Source organism: Corvus cornix, chromosome 14 (genome assembly GCF_000738735.6).
Source record: "Corvus cornix cornix isolate S_Up_H32 chromosome 14, ASM73873v5, whole genome shotgun sequence".
In the NCBI taxonomy this organism is placed as follows: domain Eukaryota; kingdom Metazoa; phylum Chordata; class Aves; order Passeriformes; family Corvidae; genus Corvus; species Corvus cornix.
In genome coordinates this window covers 14,844,925-14,865,310 of record NC_046344.1, presented here as the reverse complement: position 1 = coordinate 14,865,310, position 20,386 = coordinate 14,844,925, and the positions used below count along the sequence as shown (strand labels likewise).

General features: G+C 51.9%; 1 protein-coding gene across 1 annotated transcript; it reads right to left on the bottom strand.

The window, feature by feature from the left end:
• Nucleotides 1–1,980: 1,980 nt before the first annotated feature.
• Nucleotides 1,981–20,192, bottom strand: CFAP70 (cilia and flagella associated protein 70). Its single transcript, XM_039560149.1, has 21 exons — nucleotides 19,989–20,192; nucleotides 19,087–19,198; nucleotides 16,680–16,866; nucleotides 16,290–16,385; nucleotides 15,885–15,964; nucleotides 14,674–14,847; nucleotides 14,099–14,281; nucleotides 13,597–13,688; nucleotides 12,449–12,575; nucleotides 11,258–11,392; nucleotides 9,631–9,765; nucleotides 9,010–9,087; nucleotides 8,458–8,546; nucleotides 6,922–6,982; nucleotides 5,548–5,739; nucleotides 4,803–4,934; nucleotides 3,857–3,982; nucleotides 3,240–3,373; nucleotides 3,026–3,141; nucleotides 2,724–2,870; nucleotides 1,981–2,079 (listed from the first exon to the last, which is right to left on the bottom strand). Exons 2-21 carry the CDS (start codon nucleotides 19,192–19,194, stop codon nucleotides 2,060–2,062), a joined length of 2,412 nt encoding a protein of 803 aa, XP_039416083.1. The 5' UTR covers nucleotides 19,195–19,198; nucleotides 19,989–20,192; the 3' UTR covers nucleotides 1,981–2,059.
• Between the last annotated feature and the right edge of the window lie 194 nt (nucleotides 20,193–20,386).

Sequence of the window (20,386 nt, the reverse complement as noted above, 5' to 3'; positions counted from 1 at the left end):
ACTAGGAATGGTAAAGTGGAAATGAAGCAGGAGCTCTGGGTTCACACACACCAGGGCTGCACGGGAATTACCGTGGGGTCGATCCGAATGGCCTCACACACACATTCCTCACATCTGGGGAGGTCTTCCTGCAGCGAGTAGGTCCAGGCCAGTGCCAGGTAGTAGGCACAGGTGGGGCCTCCTTGAAGGCTCAGCAGCTCGTGGGCCAGTGCCTTGTGAACAAACTGGGGAGGAATGGCACAGGTGGTGGTTAGGGGACCAGGGACACCATGGACACCCCAGCAGGATGGGGCAGGAGGGCTGACTGACACCCGTCTGACTTCCACGAACAGAAAACACAAAGGAAATTTCTTTTTCCCCTCTTTTGAATGTTGGTCTAGTGGAAGGTGTCCCTGCCCATAGCAGGGGGTTGAAATTAGATGAACTTCCAGTTCCCTTCCAACCCAAACCATTCCATGATTCCATCTAGTTGTGTTTTGCTTTAAGCAACTCTTTCTGCCATGTCAAATTTAGGCAGGCAGCACAATGTGGCAACCAGAGAGATCCCAGAGATGACTCGGTGGGACAGGCACATTCCACAGCTGATACAAAAATCACTCAAACATACACAAGTGTCTGCATCAAAGGAGCTCAGGCATCTTGGAAGCATCACAATAATGGATCCCATCTCTGAATGCACAGAGAAGAGCACCCTGCACCGTTCCTGAGCTGGCTGCTCCCTGTGCAGCAGGCAGTGCTGGGCTGTGTGTCCACAGCCAGCATTGTGGGCTCAATACTCTGCCTGGCCACACTTTTATATCTCTGGGCAATGGTGGCTTTGCTCCCTCTTGTGCTCGGCCTCTGGAGTGGCCATGGCTCATTCCCTGAGCCCAAGAAAGGGGCTGGCTGGAGCTCTTTGGGAATCAACCAACCTCCCTTCCCACTCCTCCACTCCCTGTTAAACTGACCCGGACAGCATTGACTTTCATCAGGAATTCCACTGTCTTCATGAAGATGGTGCAAGGAGGTGGCTGAGGTCCTGGAGCAGGACATGGTGCTGCAAGAAAATGTGTCTCTGTCAGTCCCAAAGTGGGGTTTTTATTTCTGGAGCCAAAGCAGGGCCTGACATCCCAGTGGGGACAGAAAAATCCCTGCAACATGGAGCAAAACCCAGGAGGTGGCAGGGGAGGCTGAAGCAGAGATTAACTCAGCATTTCTTTCTGAAGGGCTTAAGTTTTGTAGAAGATCTGAAAAGAAATTACGCTCTTCACCCACTAATTTTCCAGTCCAAACCCAGAGGAAAAAAGGTGGGAATTCATGAATGATTCTCGTCAGAGACAACTACTGTGAGGCTCCTGCCTCCCCAAACCAACCAGGGGGCCCTGAGGCACCCAGCACTGCCATCTCCACCACCACTGGGGCTGTGGAGGAGGCAGATCACACACCACAGAACCTGAGGGGATCCCTAGGGACACTTTCAGAGCTGGCATCTCAGGAGGAAGAAAAGGAAGGTGCAGGGTGCAGTGACGTGAGGGAGAGAGCTGCATTCACCTGCGGGCTGTCCATCCTGAGATGTGCTGCTCTGAAAGGCAGGGTGAATCTGCTTTGCCTGCAGATTCCCTGGCTCAGGAGAGACAACAGGCCTTGGCATCATGGGGGCCATGGCTCACTGCTCCCACATTACTCCCCACCATTCCCACAGGACCATCTCCCAGCTCTCCACATCCCCATTCCCAAACCTTCCAGGGCTTCCTGCAGTGCTGTAGCCTCTTCCTTGGATGTCACACCCTCCACCACCTCTGGCAGTTTGTCAGCTGAGCCATCTGGAATCTCCTCTGGAATAAAACCCCCAACAACCATTTGGTGGAAAGCCATAAACTGCCCAGTTTAGAACATGATTCAACAACAACAACAACAAAAAAATAGAGAAGAGAGAAAATATAAAAGATCTATCAGGTTTTAAAAGCTGGGAAGAAATTTCTTTGCAGGAGGCAATACCTGGGGCTGGGGTTTTGAGCACAAGGTTACCATGTGAAGCCAGAAACAGATATAGGATGAGGCAGGATGAGAGGAAATGGCCTCAAGTTGCACCAGGGAGGTCTAGGTTGGATAATAGAAAAAAAATTATTCACAGAAAGGGTGGCCAGGCATTGGAACAGGCTGGCCACGGCAGTGGTGGAGTCCCCATCCCTGGAAGTGTTCAAAAGCCCTGTGGATGTGACACCTGGGGACAAGGGTTAGAGGTGAACACAGCAGTGCTGGGTTAACAGTTGGACTTGATGATCTTGGAGGTCCTTTCCAACCTTAGACATGCCACGATTCTATGAATATCCTTTTCCTCATTATCAGAAGGGACAAAAACCCACATGCCTGAGGCACTGCATGAGTGGTGATAACGTTAAAAATAAAGCCAGTCAGCATTTCCTGCAGCCTGGCCAAATATTTGGGACTCAGGACAGACAGTCTCAGCTCAGGCTGGACTCAGAGAGGCTCCAAAGGAAGCCTTGGCCTCAGGGTCACTGCCAAGCTGCTGGTTTGCCCTTCGGAGTGGTGAGGCAGAGCTTTGTGAGCTGTGCTGGGAACTCACAGTGACAGCTTCCATGGAATTCTGTTCTAGCTCACAGTCCACATCTTCTACCGTTACCCTTTGTACTTCTCCTCTTAAAAATTCTCCTCTCCTTCCACCGTTGCCCACACAGCTCCAAGCCCCTGATGTCAGGACACCTCCTGGGTTTGCCTGTTACCTGGGGCTGTGCTGGGCTTTTTCCCTTCTGCCTCAGCAGCCTCAAGGATTCTCCTCTCCTCCTCAAGCTGTGCTTGCAGGAGCTTCTTAGCCTCACGGAAGTTCCTTTCTGCCCGAATATAATTATTCTGCAGCTCATAAAACAAACCTGTGGGAGAGATAGAGCAGCATCAGAAGACACCCAAAGGAAGCAAAATCCTTCCTGTAGCCCTCACCTCGGAGCAGGGAGAAGAGGATTGGGAGCAGGAACAATGCATGGCTCTACAGGAATACCTTGAGCACCAGACTGGCTTGGTTTTGTACCTGAGAGGGTCCAGGCTATGATGCTGGATGGCTCCAAGCAGCAGGCATCCTCAAAGAAAATCTCTGCCTCTTCATAGTGCTGCAGCTTGACAGCCACAATCCCACAGAGCAGCAAGCTGGGGCAGGGGCAGAGCAGTCAGCCCTGCAGCCCCAGCAGTGGTGGGGGGGATACACTCCCCACCCTCCCCACCCACCCTCCAGGAGCACTCAGCACCTTTGGGTGTGCTGGGGGTCCAGACAAAGGGCCTTCTTGAAGCATTCCTGGGCTTTGGTGGCATCCTCGTGCAGCAGGCAGAAGGCTCCATAGTCCAGCCAGGACTGGATGCTGCACTGGTCCTGAGCTATTCTCTAGACAACAGAGATTATCACTGGAGTCAGGCTCAGCACATGCCATGGACTGGGGAGACAATTCTGGAATGACCATGGCTTCCCTGGCCACCCCAGCCCTGTTTAGCAGGAATCAAGCCCTTGTTTATCACATGCAAGGGTGTCCCCTAAATGGGATCATGCTGGAAGCCCACTTCCTCTAAGCCTCCTCCACCTAACACGTGTCCTCCAGCTCCAGCTGACGTCTCCCAGGGCCCAGTGTCCCCAGAACTGACCCAGTACATCCCATTTCCCCTGGCCTCAAGGCTGGAGTCCAGGGACAGTCTCACATCCTGCAGAGAGCAGCATCTCCCTGGAAAATCCCTCCCATTCAGCCTGAGTATCCTGGCGATGCTCAGCTCCTTCCTTCCTCTGCCACAGCCAGGGCTGGCTGAGCTGTGAGCAGCAGCCCCACTGTGCCAGCCCACACAGGTGATGGGCAGGAGAGAACTGGGGCTCCCTTACCTGCCTGTAGAAGAGAGAGGCCAGTTTCAAGTCCCTGTTGGCTTCAGCTTCACGAGCAAAGAGCCAGAGCTGCTTATCGGTTGTGCAGGGTGTAGGGGTAGAAGAAACATTTTCCCCAGACAGGAGCTGGCAGGGAAGGAGACAGAGTTAGCCCTGGGGAAGGGAAGAGTGGTTCGTGTGATCCCAGTATGGCAGCAGGTCCCACATCAGCACCACACACAGTACAGACCAGTACGGCTGGGGCTGGGCACTGGGAAAGGCAAGCTGCTCTGTGGTGGGACACATTCCCATCATTCCCAGGTACCTCTGCCACACAGGGACAGTGCAATATCAATTTTTACAAGGACATGGAGGGACAGAACAAAGGGAAATGGCTTCCCACTGCCAGAGGGCAGGGTTAGATGGGATATTGGGAAGGAATTGTTCCCTGGGAGGGTGGTGAGGCCCTGGCACAGGGTGCCCAGAGCAGCTGTGGCTGCCCCTGGATCCCTGGCAGTGTCCAAGGCCAGGCTGGACATTGGGGCTTGGAGCAACCTGGGACAGTGGAAAGTGTCCCTGCCCATGGCAGGTGGTAGAATGAGATAACCTTTAAGCTCCCTTCCCACCCAAACCTGTCTGTGATTCTGTGATTATTCACAGCATTTCCTAGATCAAGGTGATGACAAACTTCTCACTGGTGACCCCAGCTCACACTCTGCCAGCCACCCTCCCCACGTGCCAGCTACAGCAGCTCTACCAGGGGCATCTCACACATATCCCACCATCAGGATTTTGAGCAGTGGGATTCAAATGCACTGGACCTTGCCTCGAGTGTGGCTCATGGTCCACATGTGAAAACTCCAGCAGATGAAAGCATGAGCCTGCCTCTGTCTTGAAGGCAAAAGTCCTTCACGTGCCCTGGATCCACGGTGAAGCCATGGTCCGAGTCACCCAGATTTCCCCCTACCTTGTTGAGGGCAATGTGCATGTGGCCCACGAGGAACACGTAGAGCTCACTGAGGAATTCCTGGAGCTGCCCCTGGTTCTCAAATGCCTCGGTCTTCAGGTATTTCTCCCTCACAATCTTCACCACAGAATGCTGTGGAGACAAAGGACATTGAACAAGGCAGGTTCTCCCCCGTGCCCCCCACCAGCTCTGTAATCAGACAGAGACAGAACATATTCATTTTGCCTGAAGCTCCAACTTAGTTTTGAGAAATAAATCCAGCCCACCACTGATAAAAGTAAAAAAAGCAAGCAAGGGGGATTTCCTTTCCCACCTCCCTGACACACCCTTTAGGGGACAGCATGTGGATGGCTCATCTCCTCAAGACAGAGAGGGGGTCTCCAGGAAGAGCGTGGCTGAGGCTGAGCAGCTGAGAGAGTGGAACCTCCTTTCCCTGCCAAGGCAGACTGGGAATGTGAGAGCAGCCAGCTTTGCCTTTCTCAGGTTATGAGCATGGGGCAAAAGGATGTGACTAGCTCCCATTGAAAGGAAGTGTTCTCGTGGTGTGGGACCAAAGCAGCTCGGTGCCTGCTCCATTAGGGGGGAATCCTGTCCCCTCAGTGCCCACTGCAACAGCTCCAGGTGGCAGGAAAGGATTCTGGAGCACCACATCATCCTGAGTTACCACCATGGGAAAGCAGTGCCTCCCTGAGAAACTGTCAGGGCAAAACAAGCAAGGAAGCAAAAAGCACAAAGGAGTCTTCACCTTTAGCTGTTCCTTAAAAGCAAAATATTTCCCAGAGGTATTGAGCTCGTAGTTGAGCTGACGCCTCTGTTCCTCCAGGGTTCCGTGGTCTATCATTCCCTGGCCAGGCAGCTGCTTCCCAAAAAGCTCATGGTATTCCCTCAGGATGGCAGCAGCAACACTGGTGACACATTTTTCATAAGCTTCCACTGCCTAGGAAAGACATAAATAAATTTCACAAGCCACTTATGCAATCAACCTTGATATGTATTTGATTTGCCACAGCCCACGCCTCCCATTAACTCCACCTGACTCAATTAGTCTGTCACACATCCTTTCCTGTCCACGCCTGAGGGCTGAGAAAATATCTACAGGTAAACACAAAATCCTTCCTGCTAGGATTTTCCATCACAACCCAGTATTCCAGTCACTGCTACCTCTCCTATAGCAATATAATTGGCTGTGAGTAAAATATATCTCATTTACTGGGAGCCCTGAAACCCATGGCCAGCCCTCTTCAGCAGAATCTGTAACCTCCGTAATCTTGATCCTCAGAAATTCTTGGTGACCCAAGAAAGGTCAGGGCTGATTCTGTTCAGGTTTGTCTGAGTCTGATGAAGCACAGGGGCTGGTCTGAGACAAGAAATTGTTGGGACTGTTTATAGGATAAATGTAAGGTTCTGGTAGCCTCTTTTCCCAGCATCCCATTTCCTTCCTTCCCCATGGCTGCCTTCCCTCCCTTTGCTCCATCTCTCCATCTCTTCCCTTTGAATGGGATGTGAACACAAGTGATGAATGGGTTCCCAAGGCACACTGCTGTGGAGATAACACATACAGGCATTTCCTTTTCTGTGTATTTCCTAGGATCATAGAATATGTTGAATTGGAAAGGATCCACAAGGATCAAGTCCAGCTCCTGGCCCTGCACAGACACGCCAGCAATCCCACCGTGTGCCTGAGAGCATTGTCCAAATGCTCCTGGAGCTCTGGCAGCCTTGGGGCTGTGCCCATTCCCTGGGGAGCCTGGGCAGTGCCTGGGCACTCTTTTTCTAATATCCATTAAAACCTCCCCTGGCACAGCTCCAGCTGTTCCCTCGGGTCCTGTCACGGGTCACAGAGAGCAGAGATTGAAGCTGTCCCTTGTGAGGAAGCTGCAGACCCCAATGAGCTCTGCCCTCAGTCTCTGCTCTCCAGGCTGAACATTCCAAGTGACCTCACCACTCCTCATATGGCCCTACTCCCTTCTAGACCCTTCACCACCTTTGTGGCCCTGCACCCTTGTCCTCATCAAACCTCATCTCCTTGTTGCTGTGGGCTGAGAATGAAGTCTCTGTTGTGTGAGAGGGATGAGGGCAGGATGGAGTGGCAGAATGGTGGCAAGGCTCTCACACGTACCTTCTTGGCTCCTCCTGTCCAGGGGGGCAGCTCAGGTTTGGGATGAATCATCTCCTTGACCCTGTCAATGAGAGCAGAGGAGAGATCAGCAGATCCACTGCCCAGGATGTTGGCTTGTGGAGTGGGAGGACTCCAACCTGCCATCGTGTCCCTGAGACACCTCACAGGGACCTGGGAGGAAAACTGAAGTCTCAGACCAAGAGTGACCAGGTCCCTACAGCTGATGGTTGTGGCTCGTCATGACAGGGCTAACATTTACTGCTGACCCAAACTGCTCTCCTGGAGTGGCAGATCTGACTCTTAGAGCTGCTGGTTCTGTAGAACAGGTGTAAGGAAGGAACCAGCTTGAGGAAAGCTCTGTAGAATTTGGTCACTAAACAGCCCAGGCCACTCTTTAACTAAGATTTTATTAAGGTGAGGATGGCTGAGCACTGCAGCAGGATTCTCTGTGGAGTCACCTTCCCTGGATATATCCAAAAACCATCTGGACACAGAGTAACGTGCTCTGGGGAACCCCGCTTGAACATGAACGTTGGACTAGATGACCTTCAGTGGTCCCTTGCAAACTGAATCATTCTGGGATTCTGGACTTAAAATCCTTGGTGCCAAACCAACCTTAATTCATTAAAATTTTTTTCAACATTTCCTGCTTGCTGGACACCAGAACACCCTCAGTCCTCAGAACACAATCCAGCCCACCAAGCCAAGATGCACACAAGCAGGTGAACAAGGAGGAGTTATGCTGAATCCACACACACTGCAGAAGAGTAGAAATGTATAAAATAGGCCAGGAAAAGGTCTCTTCTAAGAGGAGCTCAGCCTGATCCTCCTGGAAGACAGCAGGCAGCCGTGAGGACAACACACATACCTCCAACGAATGGATGATATTTCTGTTTGAGAGACACAAACCTGCACCTCTTATACTTTATTAATCTGCTGCATTTTCTATTTTTTTATTCCATAAATTAGATGTGTTATGCCTTTCTAACCCATAACACAGCAGGGCTGCCACTGGACAGGAACTGGAAGTCCAGAAAAGCAGCAGAGATGAAAGAGCAGCTCTGCAGCAGAACAACATGAAAACTAACACAAAAGCTGAGGAATGGGTAAAATATTGTGAGAAAACTTCTGGAAAGCTAAAAATGAGAGAATGCTCTGGTGAAGCAACAGCAGCACTACCCAGGACAGTCCATGCTGGTGGCCAGGACTGACCAAGCCACTGAACATCACATGCAAGAGGCAAGGACATGGGGATTAGTGGGAAACAAAGCCCAGACAGGAACACAGACACTGCTGTGCTGCTCTGGTGTCTCTTGTTTTGAGAGGGATGGCAGGGAGATGCCAGCTGGGATGAACAAGTGTTTTCCCAACACACCAGATGCCACGTCTAAAGCAGTCTGGCCAAATCCTCCCCCTGATTCCTGTGGGCTTTGTCTCAGGCCCTCTTTATGGAGTGTTCCAAGGGGGGTTTGCTGTACAAGCCTCTCTCCACCCTGCAGAGAGGAGCTGTCAGCCCCACAGCCCATCCTCACGCACCGTCTGACGAGCTCCTCCCGCAGCCGCTTTGGGACCAAGGGCCTGTCCAGCTTTATCTCCATCACCAGGAACGTTCCTGCCTCGCTGTACTGTGGAGATAAACATTGCTCTCTGGGTCGTGCTGTCTGCAGCCAGTGCTGGCACAATGAAATACTGAGCACACAGCCACAGAGCTCCAAACTGCAGAGATCCAGCTTGTTTTATAACCCACCCTCGGCATGAGTTACAGCAGCAAAATCCAGCTCAAGAAACCAGGCTAGGGAAAAGGAGAGAGCCCAGATAATCAATCTGCCTGCAGAAAGAATGTGCATTCCAGAGGAAGAAGCCAAAATATGAAGGGATATTTTAAATAAATGCCTGACAATTTACAGAGACCTTCTAGCCCAATGCCAGTCTGCTCTCCGGGTGGACGTCACTGGAAGAACTCTGGGACAGCATCTACATAAAACATCCCTTGTCCAACTCACTCTTGAGGAATTTGTGTGAAAGGTGTGAGACACCAGCATAGTGATGCTCTACAGTCTTTCCTTCTCTTTGGAGAGACATAATTACCTGTCCTTCAAGGAGATTTGTGACATTTTCAGATCCTCCAGTGCCATCTGACAACTGGATTTTGGATGGGTTGAGTAACTATTAGGAAAAAGAAAAGATGTCTCTTGTTTCCGACTCAATAAATCTCGTATCTTTGCAAGTTCAGGGTGTGAGATGGTGCATTTGTTCAGGCAGCATGTCCTACGATTTCAGGGAAAGGGAAAGCTGCAGCTTCCTCACAAAGAGCAGCTCCAATCTCTGCTCTCTGTGACCAGTGACAGGACCTGAGGGAATGGCTGGAGCTGTGCCAAGGGTGGATTAGGCTGGATATCAGGGAAAGATTCTTCCCCCAGAGGGTCGTTGGGCACTGTCATGACCCCAAGGCTATCAGAGCTCCAGGAGTGTTTGGACAACACTGACAGGCACAGGGTGGGATTGCTGGGGTGTCTGTGCATAGCCAGGAGTTGGACTCATGATCCTTGTGGATCCCTTCATGTTGAGGAGATTCTATGATTCTAGAATAATGAGTATCTCTCAGCTGGCTGAGGCAACACAGCATCCATCACTGGTCCCTGCATGTCCCAACTGCCTGTGACATGGAAACAGAGCAACCATGGTGCCATGTGCCTCCCTAGACCTCACCGTTCCACTGGAATCTTTGTCTTCCTTCTGAGCCTTAGTGGGAGCAGCTCTGGAAACAGGAGAGGTCCCCAACCCTTCCTTGGCCAGACTGAGCTGTGACCTGAGATCCCGGAAAATACTGTGCTGAATTCTGGTCTGAAAAATAGAGGAACAGAGAGAATCAAGGGACAAAGCAGGCTTCCTCACTCCTTTGCCTTAACCTCTCACATCACAGAGCACACTGTCAGGGTCTTAAATGCATTAAGAAGTTTTGTAACCTCATTCTCTCCTCCTAAAGTTCAGCTGCAGGTGCTCCAGGCCAGCTCTGATCCTGGGTAGCCATGAAGCCTCAGGTTAGGCTTTGAGACTCAGTGAGGTCTCTCCATCTTCCCTCAAAGAGCTGTGTTATCACTGAGGACTGGCCCTTGACCCTTGCCTGAGATATGCGGAGAACATGCTGGAATCCAGATCCGAGATCCTGGTGGGATCCTAGACCTGCCCCACAGCTATGGACTTGCCTGGTGATGGGGACTGCTGGATGAATCTGGATACTCTCACCATGCCTGCTCTACACATTTTTGGGGTCCCCACCTGCCTGATAGCATCTCTTGGCTTCCAGCTCCTTCTCTGGTGTGGAGCAGCCTCCCTGACACACACCAAGGAATGCAAGGAAAGGGTTTGTCAGACTGTGTGTTTACACCGTGTTTGACCACCTAGACAGGCTGTTCCCTCCCACACATCCTGGTTACAGGAATTGGGCTAGCAAGAGTTATGGGGATCCTGGGGAGAGGATGGAGTGGCTGTAGGGAAACTCCTTAGAGCAAGAAGCAACCCAGAGTATCTCGTGACAGATAAGTGGCACAGGACAAGCAGCACCGTGCAGCCAAAGGGTCATTATTCATGGCAGGGAAGCAGAACCCAGCAGACACACTTGTGTCCACCCCAGCTCTGCAGCAGCCAGTGGGAGCAGGGATCAGGAGAAGGGCTGGAATTCACCCGGCTCCGGCACCTGGACCGCAGCCCCACAGGGAACGTGGGTGGCAAAACCAGGCTGTGCATCTGCCCTCCTGAAACAAGCTCAGGTCTGTTCCAGGAGGGATAGACTGAGGGAAAATGGAGATGTAAGTGTCACTCTTAGTAACAGAGAGGGAAAAATGAGAAGACAAATAAACCTCGGTGAGCTAGAGCTGAAAGAGCTCCAGTGACAGCTTTTTTGGTGGTTGCCGGGGGTAACGCGATCCTTTTAAAGCCACTGTTTGCTCTTCCCAGCAACACAGCTCCCTTGCCTATCTTCCAGACTGGGGAAAGTGGAGCATGCTGGCATAGGAGGGAGTGAAGTGAGATTCAAAGCCTCTCTCAGCCCCCAAACCTGCTCACAGCCCCCCAGAAATCCCCTGCCTTGGAGAAATCTGCACCTAAAAGCTTGTATCATTATTTTTCTCCATCAACAGAAGGGCACTGACGGTTCAGATCCAGCTCCAAGTACCGCACTGCCCGCTCCCAAACACCCTCTGTCCCTGCTGCCTGCTCCCAAATAACCCTCTGCCCACACTGCCTGCTCCCAAACACCCCCCTGCCCACACTGCCTGCTCCCAACCCCTCAGTGCAAAGCCAGCTGCAGAGCTGGAGCAGAGCCTGCTGCTCTCACCTTCTCAAACACCTCGCTGTCCTGGTAGCTAAAGACACGGAAGGCCCCTCGGATCTGCTTCACCCCAGGGCACAGCAAATGCATCATGTTGACATATGCCACGCCATGGAAGGCAATCTGCTTGTCCTCATCTCCCTGGAAACACAGAGCAAGGGACTGAGATCCTGAACAGACTGTTATTCTCCTTAAGGGAACAAGGTCACCAATCTCATTAAGAGGAGGCCACACAGCAAACTGATGCACCTGATGAGCCAGTGGTTCTGTCACTGGCACGCAGCCGAGACAACCTGGATGAACACACTGGAGTCATTCCATATGTAGAATATTAATTTTATCCCAATCCCCATGGGGCAGCTTTTCTCTCCAATTCCTGCACTCTGCTATTCCTCAGGATGGTCTTGTTGAGATACAGCTGGAAGATTATCAGCTGTGTGGTTAGAAATCCAGGTAATCCTCCCAGAGTTGTGCATCTCAGGTTGGACAGAAACCAAATGGCTTAGGAGGTGTGGGAGGCCTGGTGAGAAGAATCATCATCAGAGCTGCAAAATCCTGGCACTGGTGAGTGCTGAAAGGGATTTACACCAACTTATATGACTTTGCCCTGGAATAGATTAGGAGCTCTCACACAACCAGCTGCCAGGAGCAGAACCATTCTCTAAGGGGCTGTTTCTCTGCTCAACCCCCCTGGTTTAGATGCAAAAGCATAACTTACCTACAGCCCGAGAAAGAATGCATGAACTTCTTCAAGGTTTTCCAAAACCCCATTGGCTAAAGATCAGCTCAGTGAATTACTTCTAATTCTCTTCAAAGCCAGGCTGGACAGGTCTAGTGGAAACTGTCCCTGCCCGACACAGGGAGTTGGAAGGAGATGGAGTCGGAAGGAGATGGAGTCTGGGGTCCCTTCCAACCCAAACTATTCTGTGATTTTAAAAGGTACCCTCTCCCTGTCCCCTTTCCACTGAGCTACCACAGTCCATCAGTGAGAGCTATAAGGAAAAAATATGACGCTGCATCCATTTAACAGCCCTATAAAGCTGATTTTTCACAAAGCCTCCTGCTCTCTGACTCACTTTGGCTGCTTCAGGGATGATTTTGGTATCACAAAGGCCTCAAAAGGAAAATGCCTGATAATGCAATGCTACTCCACGGGCCAGACCCCACTTTTACCTTGACAGCTTTGCTGGTTTTTACCTTGTCAGCTTTGCTGGTTTTCCCTTTGCCACCTGAGGCCATGGACATCTTGCAGAGCTCCACGGGCCAATAGTGGCACTCGGCAATGCGCTTCTGCAGGCTGGGCACAAAGCAGATGCAGGATGCACTGAGGAGATGCAGAAACCCAGCTGGAGACCCCCACCACCCTCCTTTGTGCTCCAGCAGCCCCTCTTGGGTCTGCTTCACCCTATTCCCTCAGCAAACACCCTCTGGCCATGGGTACACTGATTTGGGGCAGGATGGGTACATTTCCTCCTCTATCCACTGCTGTGTGCATTTATGGCACAGCCAGCTTTAAAACAACTGTGGGAGCAACACACCAGGTTTTTTCTCTCCCTCAGTTACTTCAGAAATGAGTAAGAAGGAATGTGATTAACTTTGGTATAAATCCTGAATTGTACGGAGCAAGTGGATCCTGAGCTTGCATTCAGTGTGGCTGGTGACTCTGACACCAGCAGGCAGGTGGATGGATGCGTAGGGAAAAGAATTTTAAAAATCAAACAAGATTGAAGGGAGTATTTCCCCACAAGGAGTAATTTGGCTGTGAAATGCACAGGCATGATTCAGCTGAGGCCAGAAAATAGCAGGATTCAAAGATAAATGGAACACTCATCCTGATCTTGAGCGGATCGGGAGCTGCTACAGGCAACACTTACCCAATAAAAAAGCAAATGAAGAGTGCCTACATGGAGTGAAAGGTTTGTATGTGTTTGGGATTCAGTAAAAACTTAATTAGCAGCTCAGAGGAGAGCTGTGGAGACCACTCTACTCCATGTCTGCTCACCATAACTGCTGCCCCTTCCTTCAAACCATGGACGGACCAGCCCCCAGCCCCAGCTGCTGGCAGCAGGAGTGAGCATTTGTGGCCTGGAGACAGCAGCTCCAGCCAATTCATATTCTCTCAGCACAGCAGAACAAAGCTGCTGCCAGCAGTTCAAGGCAGTTCAAGAGCTGTTCCCTTGCTCAGGTGAACACTTGTGGCCATGAGACAGCCCCAGCAGCCATGAGAGGTGAGGCAGAGCCACAGTTTGACCCCAAAGAGGTCCAAGAGCACCTGCACGTTGCTGCTCCCTGTCTCAGATCATTCATCTGAGCATGTTCTGGGGTGGGTCCCTCAGGTCCCTTACACAGCCACTGCAGCAGCGTCCAGGTAACAGCGCCTTTCCGTGTCCCACACGATTCTCTTTGTGCTCTCTGCCTGCCTCCTGAATTCCCTGTCCTGTGAGAAACAGTGTGCAGTCAAAGCCAGGACAGCAAACTCCACAGCCTGCATCATCCTCAAAAATGTCCCCAGGAGGGAATGTGAGTCAGACAGAGGTGTCCAAGTGCCCATAGCCAGGCCAGCCCTGCTGAGAGGCTGACAGCCTTTCCTGCAGACATCATCAGCGTTAAGTGCCTGGCTCACAGGAGATAACACAACTCCCAGCCCAGCAGCCCAGTGTGGGTGTTTTCTGGGACCAGACCTGCCATATTCTCCCTTGGGATACCTCCTGCAGTGAGTCAGCATGCCTGCTGTCCCAGGGGAACCATCTCTGTGCTGGACACTGCACAGTGACCACCCATCTCCCTTTCATATCAAGTCTCTCAGTCCCTTCTGGTTCTCTTCCAAACCTGCCAGTCCTTTCTCACCTTGCTTCTGGTGAGGTCTCCATCCTCATCCTCATAGGGCCCACCAACAATGAAGGAGTTGGGTATGGCCAGAGCACCAGGGGCCAGGATGGTACCAAGGGGCCAGTTTTTGGGCCGGGGCAATGGTTCTTTTTCACCATCAGCCTTCAGGATGCCGTTCTGGAAGAGCAATAGCAATTCCTTCTAGAGAGACACAAGAAACAAAAGATTTGCCTTTCTAACAGGAGCAGGAGCAAGAGCCAGCTGCTCCAAGCTGGGATAACAAAGCAAAGCAACAGTACAGGGTGCCTGGCTTGGAAAATGCACTCCACCACACGCATGCAAAGAATGGAATAAAAATAAAGAGCCACGTGGAAAAAACCCTGCCAGTTTGAATCCAAATCTTTCCAAACAGACCTTTGTTTGTGTTAAAGAAACACGTCACGCCACAGAGACTCTGAGCCCTGCCAACAAAGGCTGCTGGTGCACAGGCACGGGAGCTGTGCACCCCACGTGCCTGGACACTTGTTCCATGGGGTGGGAGAACAACCCAAACCCAGCCAAACCCCCTGTCACTGTGCCTGGACCATTCTCACCTCACCAGCTGCTGGTATTTGCAAGCAAGCCATGTAGTTTTGCTGGCCTTCGACGGTAAAGACTCCAGGGACAGAATAAGCTGCCTCCATTGTGATGCTCAGGAGGTTCCCACTTGAGAACTGGGTGGCAGAGAGCAGGAGCTCTTTGGTGCTCACTGTCACTTCAAGGCCACCCTGAGAGACAAGGATAAAGCAGAGCCAGTAAATAGACAATTATAACTTGCCTGCACTTAGGGAGAAACAAGCAGAAACCCAAGGCCAGAATGTATGATGTTATCTTGTGCCTCATCTCCGATGTAAAAGAAAACAGCCCAGCACAGGAAAGGAATTTCAGGACCAATTTGGCTCAATTGTGGTATTTGTTTGTTTAAAGCACAGCCTAGCTGAGGTATGGCACATGCCCCAGGGGTCTCTTAAAATGAGCTGTGGAGAAAGAGGCAGGGTCTCATGAAAGGAATCACAGAGAAAGAACATCAAGGGTGGAAAATGATGCTTTTCCCCTGGTGATTCAGACAGCCACAGCTTTGCCTCTGCCCTATCTCCATGCTCTGTGTGGAGAGCCTTTAATTACCTGTCCCAGCCCCAGATGGATGGTGTGTGAGGGAAAACCAGCTGGTCAGCATTTATTACCTGTCCTCCCTAATGAGTGCCCCCCCACCTTGCTCACTGTGAACTCCTCTTAAACACAGAGCTGGTAATGGGATACCCACCCTTCCACTTCGCTCCCGGTGCTCACTGCAGGCAGGCTCAGGAGCAAAATTGGACACATTTTCCCAGCCTCATACTTCATTCCCTGTTTTAGTCACTGGGTACTTTGCAACCTGCTGAATGAATAAGGGCCTCGCAGGAAAGGCAGTCAGTTTGTACAATAATGGACTCAGACATTTTATCTGCAGAAAGGAAGGCTAATAAAGCTGGGCAGGTGACCCTGCCGTTGCCTTTTTGGGGGTTTTCAGCACTGTGCTTTCCATCTTTATTATTTTTTGCAGAGCAATTGGGTAGCTGCACACATTAACATTTCCCAGCACGACTTCACCTATCAGAGAGAAGTAGGGACAGACGTCAGAGGGAGGGGGAAAGGCCTCCAAGCCTGTAACATATAGGGCTGTACCACATCCGTGATGAGCCAGGCAGCTGAGTCATGTTCTCCCTCCCATTAAAAAGCAGCAGAGAGCTGAATGAGGAAAGGAACAGTTCCAAATTCCACATACCGTGGCCTTGGGGTGAAGCTTCTCTGATGAGGAGGCAGGCACTGCATACAAAGGAGCAAAGACCTTCAGTGAGCGCACTCCTGGGAAGAAACAGGAATGAGAGCAGCCTAAAGTGAGACCCTCTGCAAAGAATCATAGTCATGGAATGATTTGGGCTGGCAGGGACCTTAAAGATCATCTCGTTCCAGCCCCCTACCATGGGCAGGGACACCTTACATGAGGCAAAATCATGGTCTAACTCTGAATGCTGAGCTACCCTCTCTCCCCCCCGAGTCAGATTTTGTAGAGCTCTGAAGGTCACTTTGTCAAAAGGAAGTAAGTTGTAGTCAGGGGTCCATAAGCAGAGATCAAAAAGTGCCAGGGAGCAAGGAGTGGTCATGTAGGCTGTGGAATTCGATGCTGTACCTTGCAGCAGAGGTAGAAGGTCCACCACAGCTTGGCCAAGAGGAGTGATTTTCTCCGGTTTTTTCTTCTCCCTTGGCCCCACTTCTAGCACGGTCACTAGGGAGATAAAAAGAGAGAAGCTGGCAGAGTTCCTTGGACCAGCAGGTCAGGCACTGGGGAGGGTCTGTGTCAGCTCGGGCACATGCTCCTCTTCACCTCCCAAGGCTGACAAGCACAGCAAAGCCAAAAGAGCACCGGCCAACATGAAAGGGGATTCTTCCAGCTGGCAGAGATGGGCAAGAAGTGCTGAGAGCCTCCCACTGCTGCTGCTTTAGTGCTATTCCTGAAGCAGTGACTCCTGCAGCGACAGCACCCGGCTCCAGGGTGGGAGATCTGGCACCAGGTACTTACAGAGCAGTGGTTTCTGCACAATGACATCCAAGGAGTTGGGCCCCTCGGGGCTGCACTCAAAGCTGGTGCTGAAGTTGTATTCTGCTGTCCCACTTGGCAGGACATCAGTCTTGGGGGAGTCTCCCAGGACTTCTCCATTGTACTCCACACGTACCAATGTAACCAGCACGTTGCTTTTGAGAGTTTTCTGTCAAAAAAAGAGCTCAGTGAGCAGCTGGGTCTGCAGCAGCATCCCAGGATCAGAGTTCCTCTGGCAGCAGCTCAGGTCAGTGACCAGGATAGGGCTCGCTTGTGGGGGTCTGTTCTACCACAGGAATGGGGAAGAGAAGCAGAGCTTGGACCTCACCCTCCCATCTTTAGGAGGGAAATTTCCTGCTCCATGATGCCCCAAGGATTATCAGGAGCTGTGGCAGGGGGAGATAGAGAGGTCCAGGCTTCACCTCAGGAAAGACACATCTAAAACAAATCCCAAAATACTCCACTGATATTTCTGTACTTCCAGGAAGCTTGAGACCTTTGCTGTCTCCTAAGAAAGCAGCTCCTGAGCTAGAGGGATGAGCTCACAGGACACCTGTGCATGTCACATAGTGCAGAATGTCCTGAAATGGACAAGAGAAAACAGCCTTGAGTTGTGCCAGGGGAGGTTTAGGTTGGATATTAGAGAAAATTTTTTTCACTGTAAGGGTGGTCAAGCACTGGAACAAGCCCCCCGGGGAAGCGGGGGAGTCCCCATCCCTGCAAGTGTTCAAAAGACATGTGCATGTGGCACTTGGGAATATGGTTTAGTGGTGGCCTTGGCAGTGCTGGGTTAAAGGTTGGATTTGATGCTCTTAGAAGCCTTTTCCAACCTAAACAATTCCATGATTCTATGAAATCAAAGGAAGGGCTCCAGCAAGCTCTTTGGGAGCTCTGCAATTTGTTGTTACACCACCTTCATACCACTTTGCTTTAATCAGAGATGAGGAGATTCAGATTTTACTTTGAATTTCAAATGTCTAAACAGAGGGGCTTAAACAGGGCTGGAGAGGGACAGTGAGGGTGGCACTGGGGTCCCACATGGGCAGCATCTGGCACCTGCACAGCAAAGGAAGTGCTGGGCAGCAGGTACCAAAGGGCTCCCTGCAGCAGAAACACGGTTTAGTTCTCAATGCACAGAGAAGTGGCTGAACACAAGGACCATTGTACCCAAACCCAGCTTTTCCTTAGTGCTGAGCCACAGGGATGCCTAACCCGCCCTCAGCTCCCTCTCTCCCTGTCACTGGGGTAATTAGTTGCCTGCTGGTTCTTACACAAAAAGAGATCTCTTTCACTTGCTTTTAATTTTCGGCCCTTCTCACTGTCTCCTTGAGCATACATCCTATGAATGGCTAAACAGAAGAATCCAATTAACCTTTCCCTGTACCATTAATTATCCAAGGCTCCTCTCTCATCCTTCTCTACATTGCCTCTAATTAAGCAGATTCCACACTTATAGCCAGAAGTGGATTCCACATTCTTACAGCCGGATTTTTTTTCATATAGTTGCTGTGATTATTGCCCTTTTGTAACCCCCCCTCCCTTCTGTACAGCCCTTTCTCACGGTGGAGCAATCAGAACCACAAAGCAACATTCCAGATGCAATCAATCCATGAGTCTTTTCTTCCCAGCATTGTTTATCCTCCTCTCACCTCATACCTCACCTAAGCTGCTGTTTGCTGAATCTATCAGTGTAAGAGGTACTTCAATACTACAATGTAAAAGCCTCAAGCAGGTGCTTTTGGATTGCTTTTTCTGTCTGCTGCTGGAGCAGAAGCAGGGATTTGCATTTTTTCTGCTTGCAGCAGGAGCTGAGCTTCTCCTCCACATTCCCTCCCAAATGCCAGTGCCTCTGGAATACTTTAAGGACAGCTGAGTGCATCACATGGAAATCACACCAGTGGTGGTTTCATTGGCACCAGCTCATAGCCTTGCACTGGATCCACTGCCTTTCTAAAACCAGAGCCACCCTACTGCTTTCAATATGATTTAAACAGCTGGAGCTGGGATGAAAATCTGGCTTTACTCCCAAGGTGAGGTCCTTTCACAGGTATTTGCCTCACTGATCACATTCTCCCTGTGTTCTGCTTAAAAAACCTGCCATTTACATACAGTTAGAGGAGGCAGGGAGGTACATTTCACCCCAGTATCTCTGGCCTGCTGCTAGGGAGGTGTGTTCCCCAATTTATGTGCCTCACAAGCTTTTTCCTCTGTGTCAACTCCTCAGCAGGGAGGAGGAAGCCACAGCGTGGCATTGCTGAACCTCTGATACCCCCACCACTCCTTCCTTTAGCCTTATCACCCCCCAGCTGCTCTCACAGGGGATCCCTGTGCATACAGAATTGCTCTGGCCTTGTTTATTAAATTAGTACAGATATTTTCAGAACTTTACCAGGTCCTGAGCCTTCACGACTGTGATCTCTACTGGTATTGGCTGTGACATACTGGGAAGAGATGCAGCAGCGTCCTTCCCACCAGCCAGCTCCGCAGGGACCTCCATGGCTCTGCAGGAGAAAGAATGAGGAAAGAAACATGAAACTGCTCCGTTCCTCTCCCAGATACCTCTGCAGGACACAGCAGTGCTGGTTGTGAGCGCTATTCAGGGCTTGGCTGTCAAAACACCATTGAAAGCACAGGGCTTTGGCAGTGACGAATCTCTCACGAGGTGCAGGGGGAGGACTGGGAAAAATGTAATGTGAAAATAATCCATCTCTGTAGGCTTCACTCAGCTGCAGCTCCCAGGAAAGGTTTGTTATGCCAGGCTGCTCTCAGCTCCCAGCACCGGGTACCTCCCTGGCTCTCTTTTACTCCCTGCTTAAGTAAATGGTGACCCCGTGGGCCCAAGGCCGGCAGCTGCCAGCCCGTCCCCTCATGGCTCCCACATGCCGTGGGGACCTGGCTCCATCTGTTCCTCAGGTTTGTGAATCCCTCCGGATTCCCTCAGGGCGCCCCAGGGACTCCACGGCCCCCTCGCCTCACACCCCCAAGGCCTGGCAGCCCCCTCAGGGCAGCACTGCTGGGCCCGGGGGTGCTCTCACCCTGCTGTGCTCCTGCAGACCCTCACCGACGGTCCCGGGGGTATCCAGCAGCCCCTCACCCACGGACCCGGAGGTTCTCCTGCCCCAGAATGGTCCTGTAGCCCTTCACCGAGTGTCCCGGGGATCTCGCCGACCTGGGGTGCACCTACAGCCCCTGACCCACGGGCCTAGGGGCTCTGCTGGCCCGGGGGCTCCTGCAGCCCCTCACCCACGGGCCTGGAGGCTCTCCTGCCCCAGAAGCTCCTGCAGCCCTCACCGACAGTTCTGGGAGGCTTCTCCCGCCCCGGGGGGGATCCTGCAGTCCCTCACCGGGAGCCCGCCGGGGCAAGCGTGCGGCGCCGGGGCTCGAACCTGCGGCCTCCAAGACTCGGTGGAGGGCTCGCGTCCCGTAACCACAGCGACGCGGCTGCTCCCGCCGGACCCCGAAACCTCGCGGGACCCCGGCCCTTCCCCGCGTGTTTGGGGGCGTGCCCGTGAGGCCGCGGCCGCCGCCATGATGGGTGTGGGCAGCCCTCACCAACCCCCGGTGGGGCGGCGGTCCCCCCGGGCCGTCCCCGAATGAGCTGGCGGGTGCTGTAGGGCCACCATGTCCCCCTTTGCAGCCTGGTGCCGCCGCCTGCTGCCACAGCCACTGCTGGCCTCCGCCCCGGCTGG

Coding starts and splice junctions, on each gene's coding strand:
- CFAP70 (XM_039560149.1), bottom strand. CDS start 19,194: ATGGAGGTCCCTGCGGAGCTGGCTGGTGGGAAGGACGCTGCTGCATCT. Junction 6,983..8,457: donor CGGGAGGAGCTCGTCAGACG/GTGCGTGAGGAT, acceptor TCTCATTGACAG/GGTCAAGGAGATGATTCATC. Junction 2,871..3,025: donor CATAGCCTGGACCCTCTCAG/GTACAAAACCAA, acceptor TCTCTCCCACAG/GTTTGTTTTATGAGCTGCAG.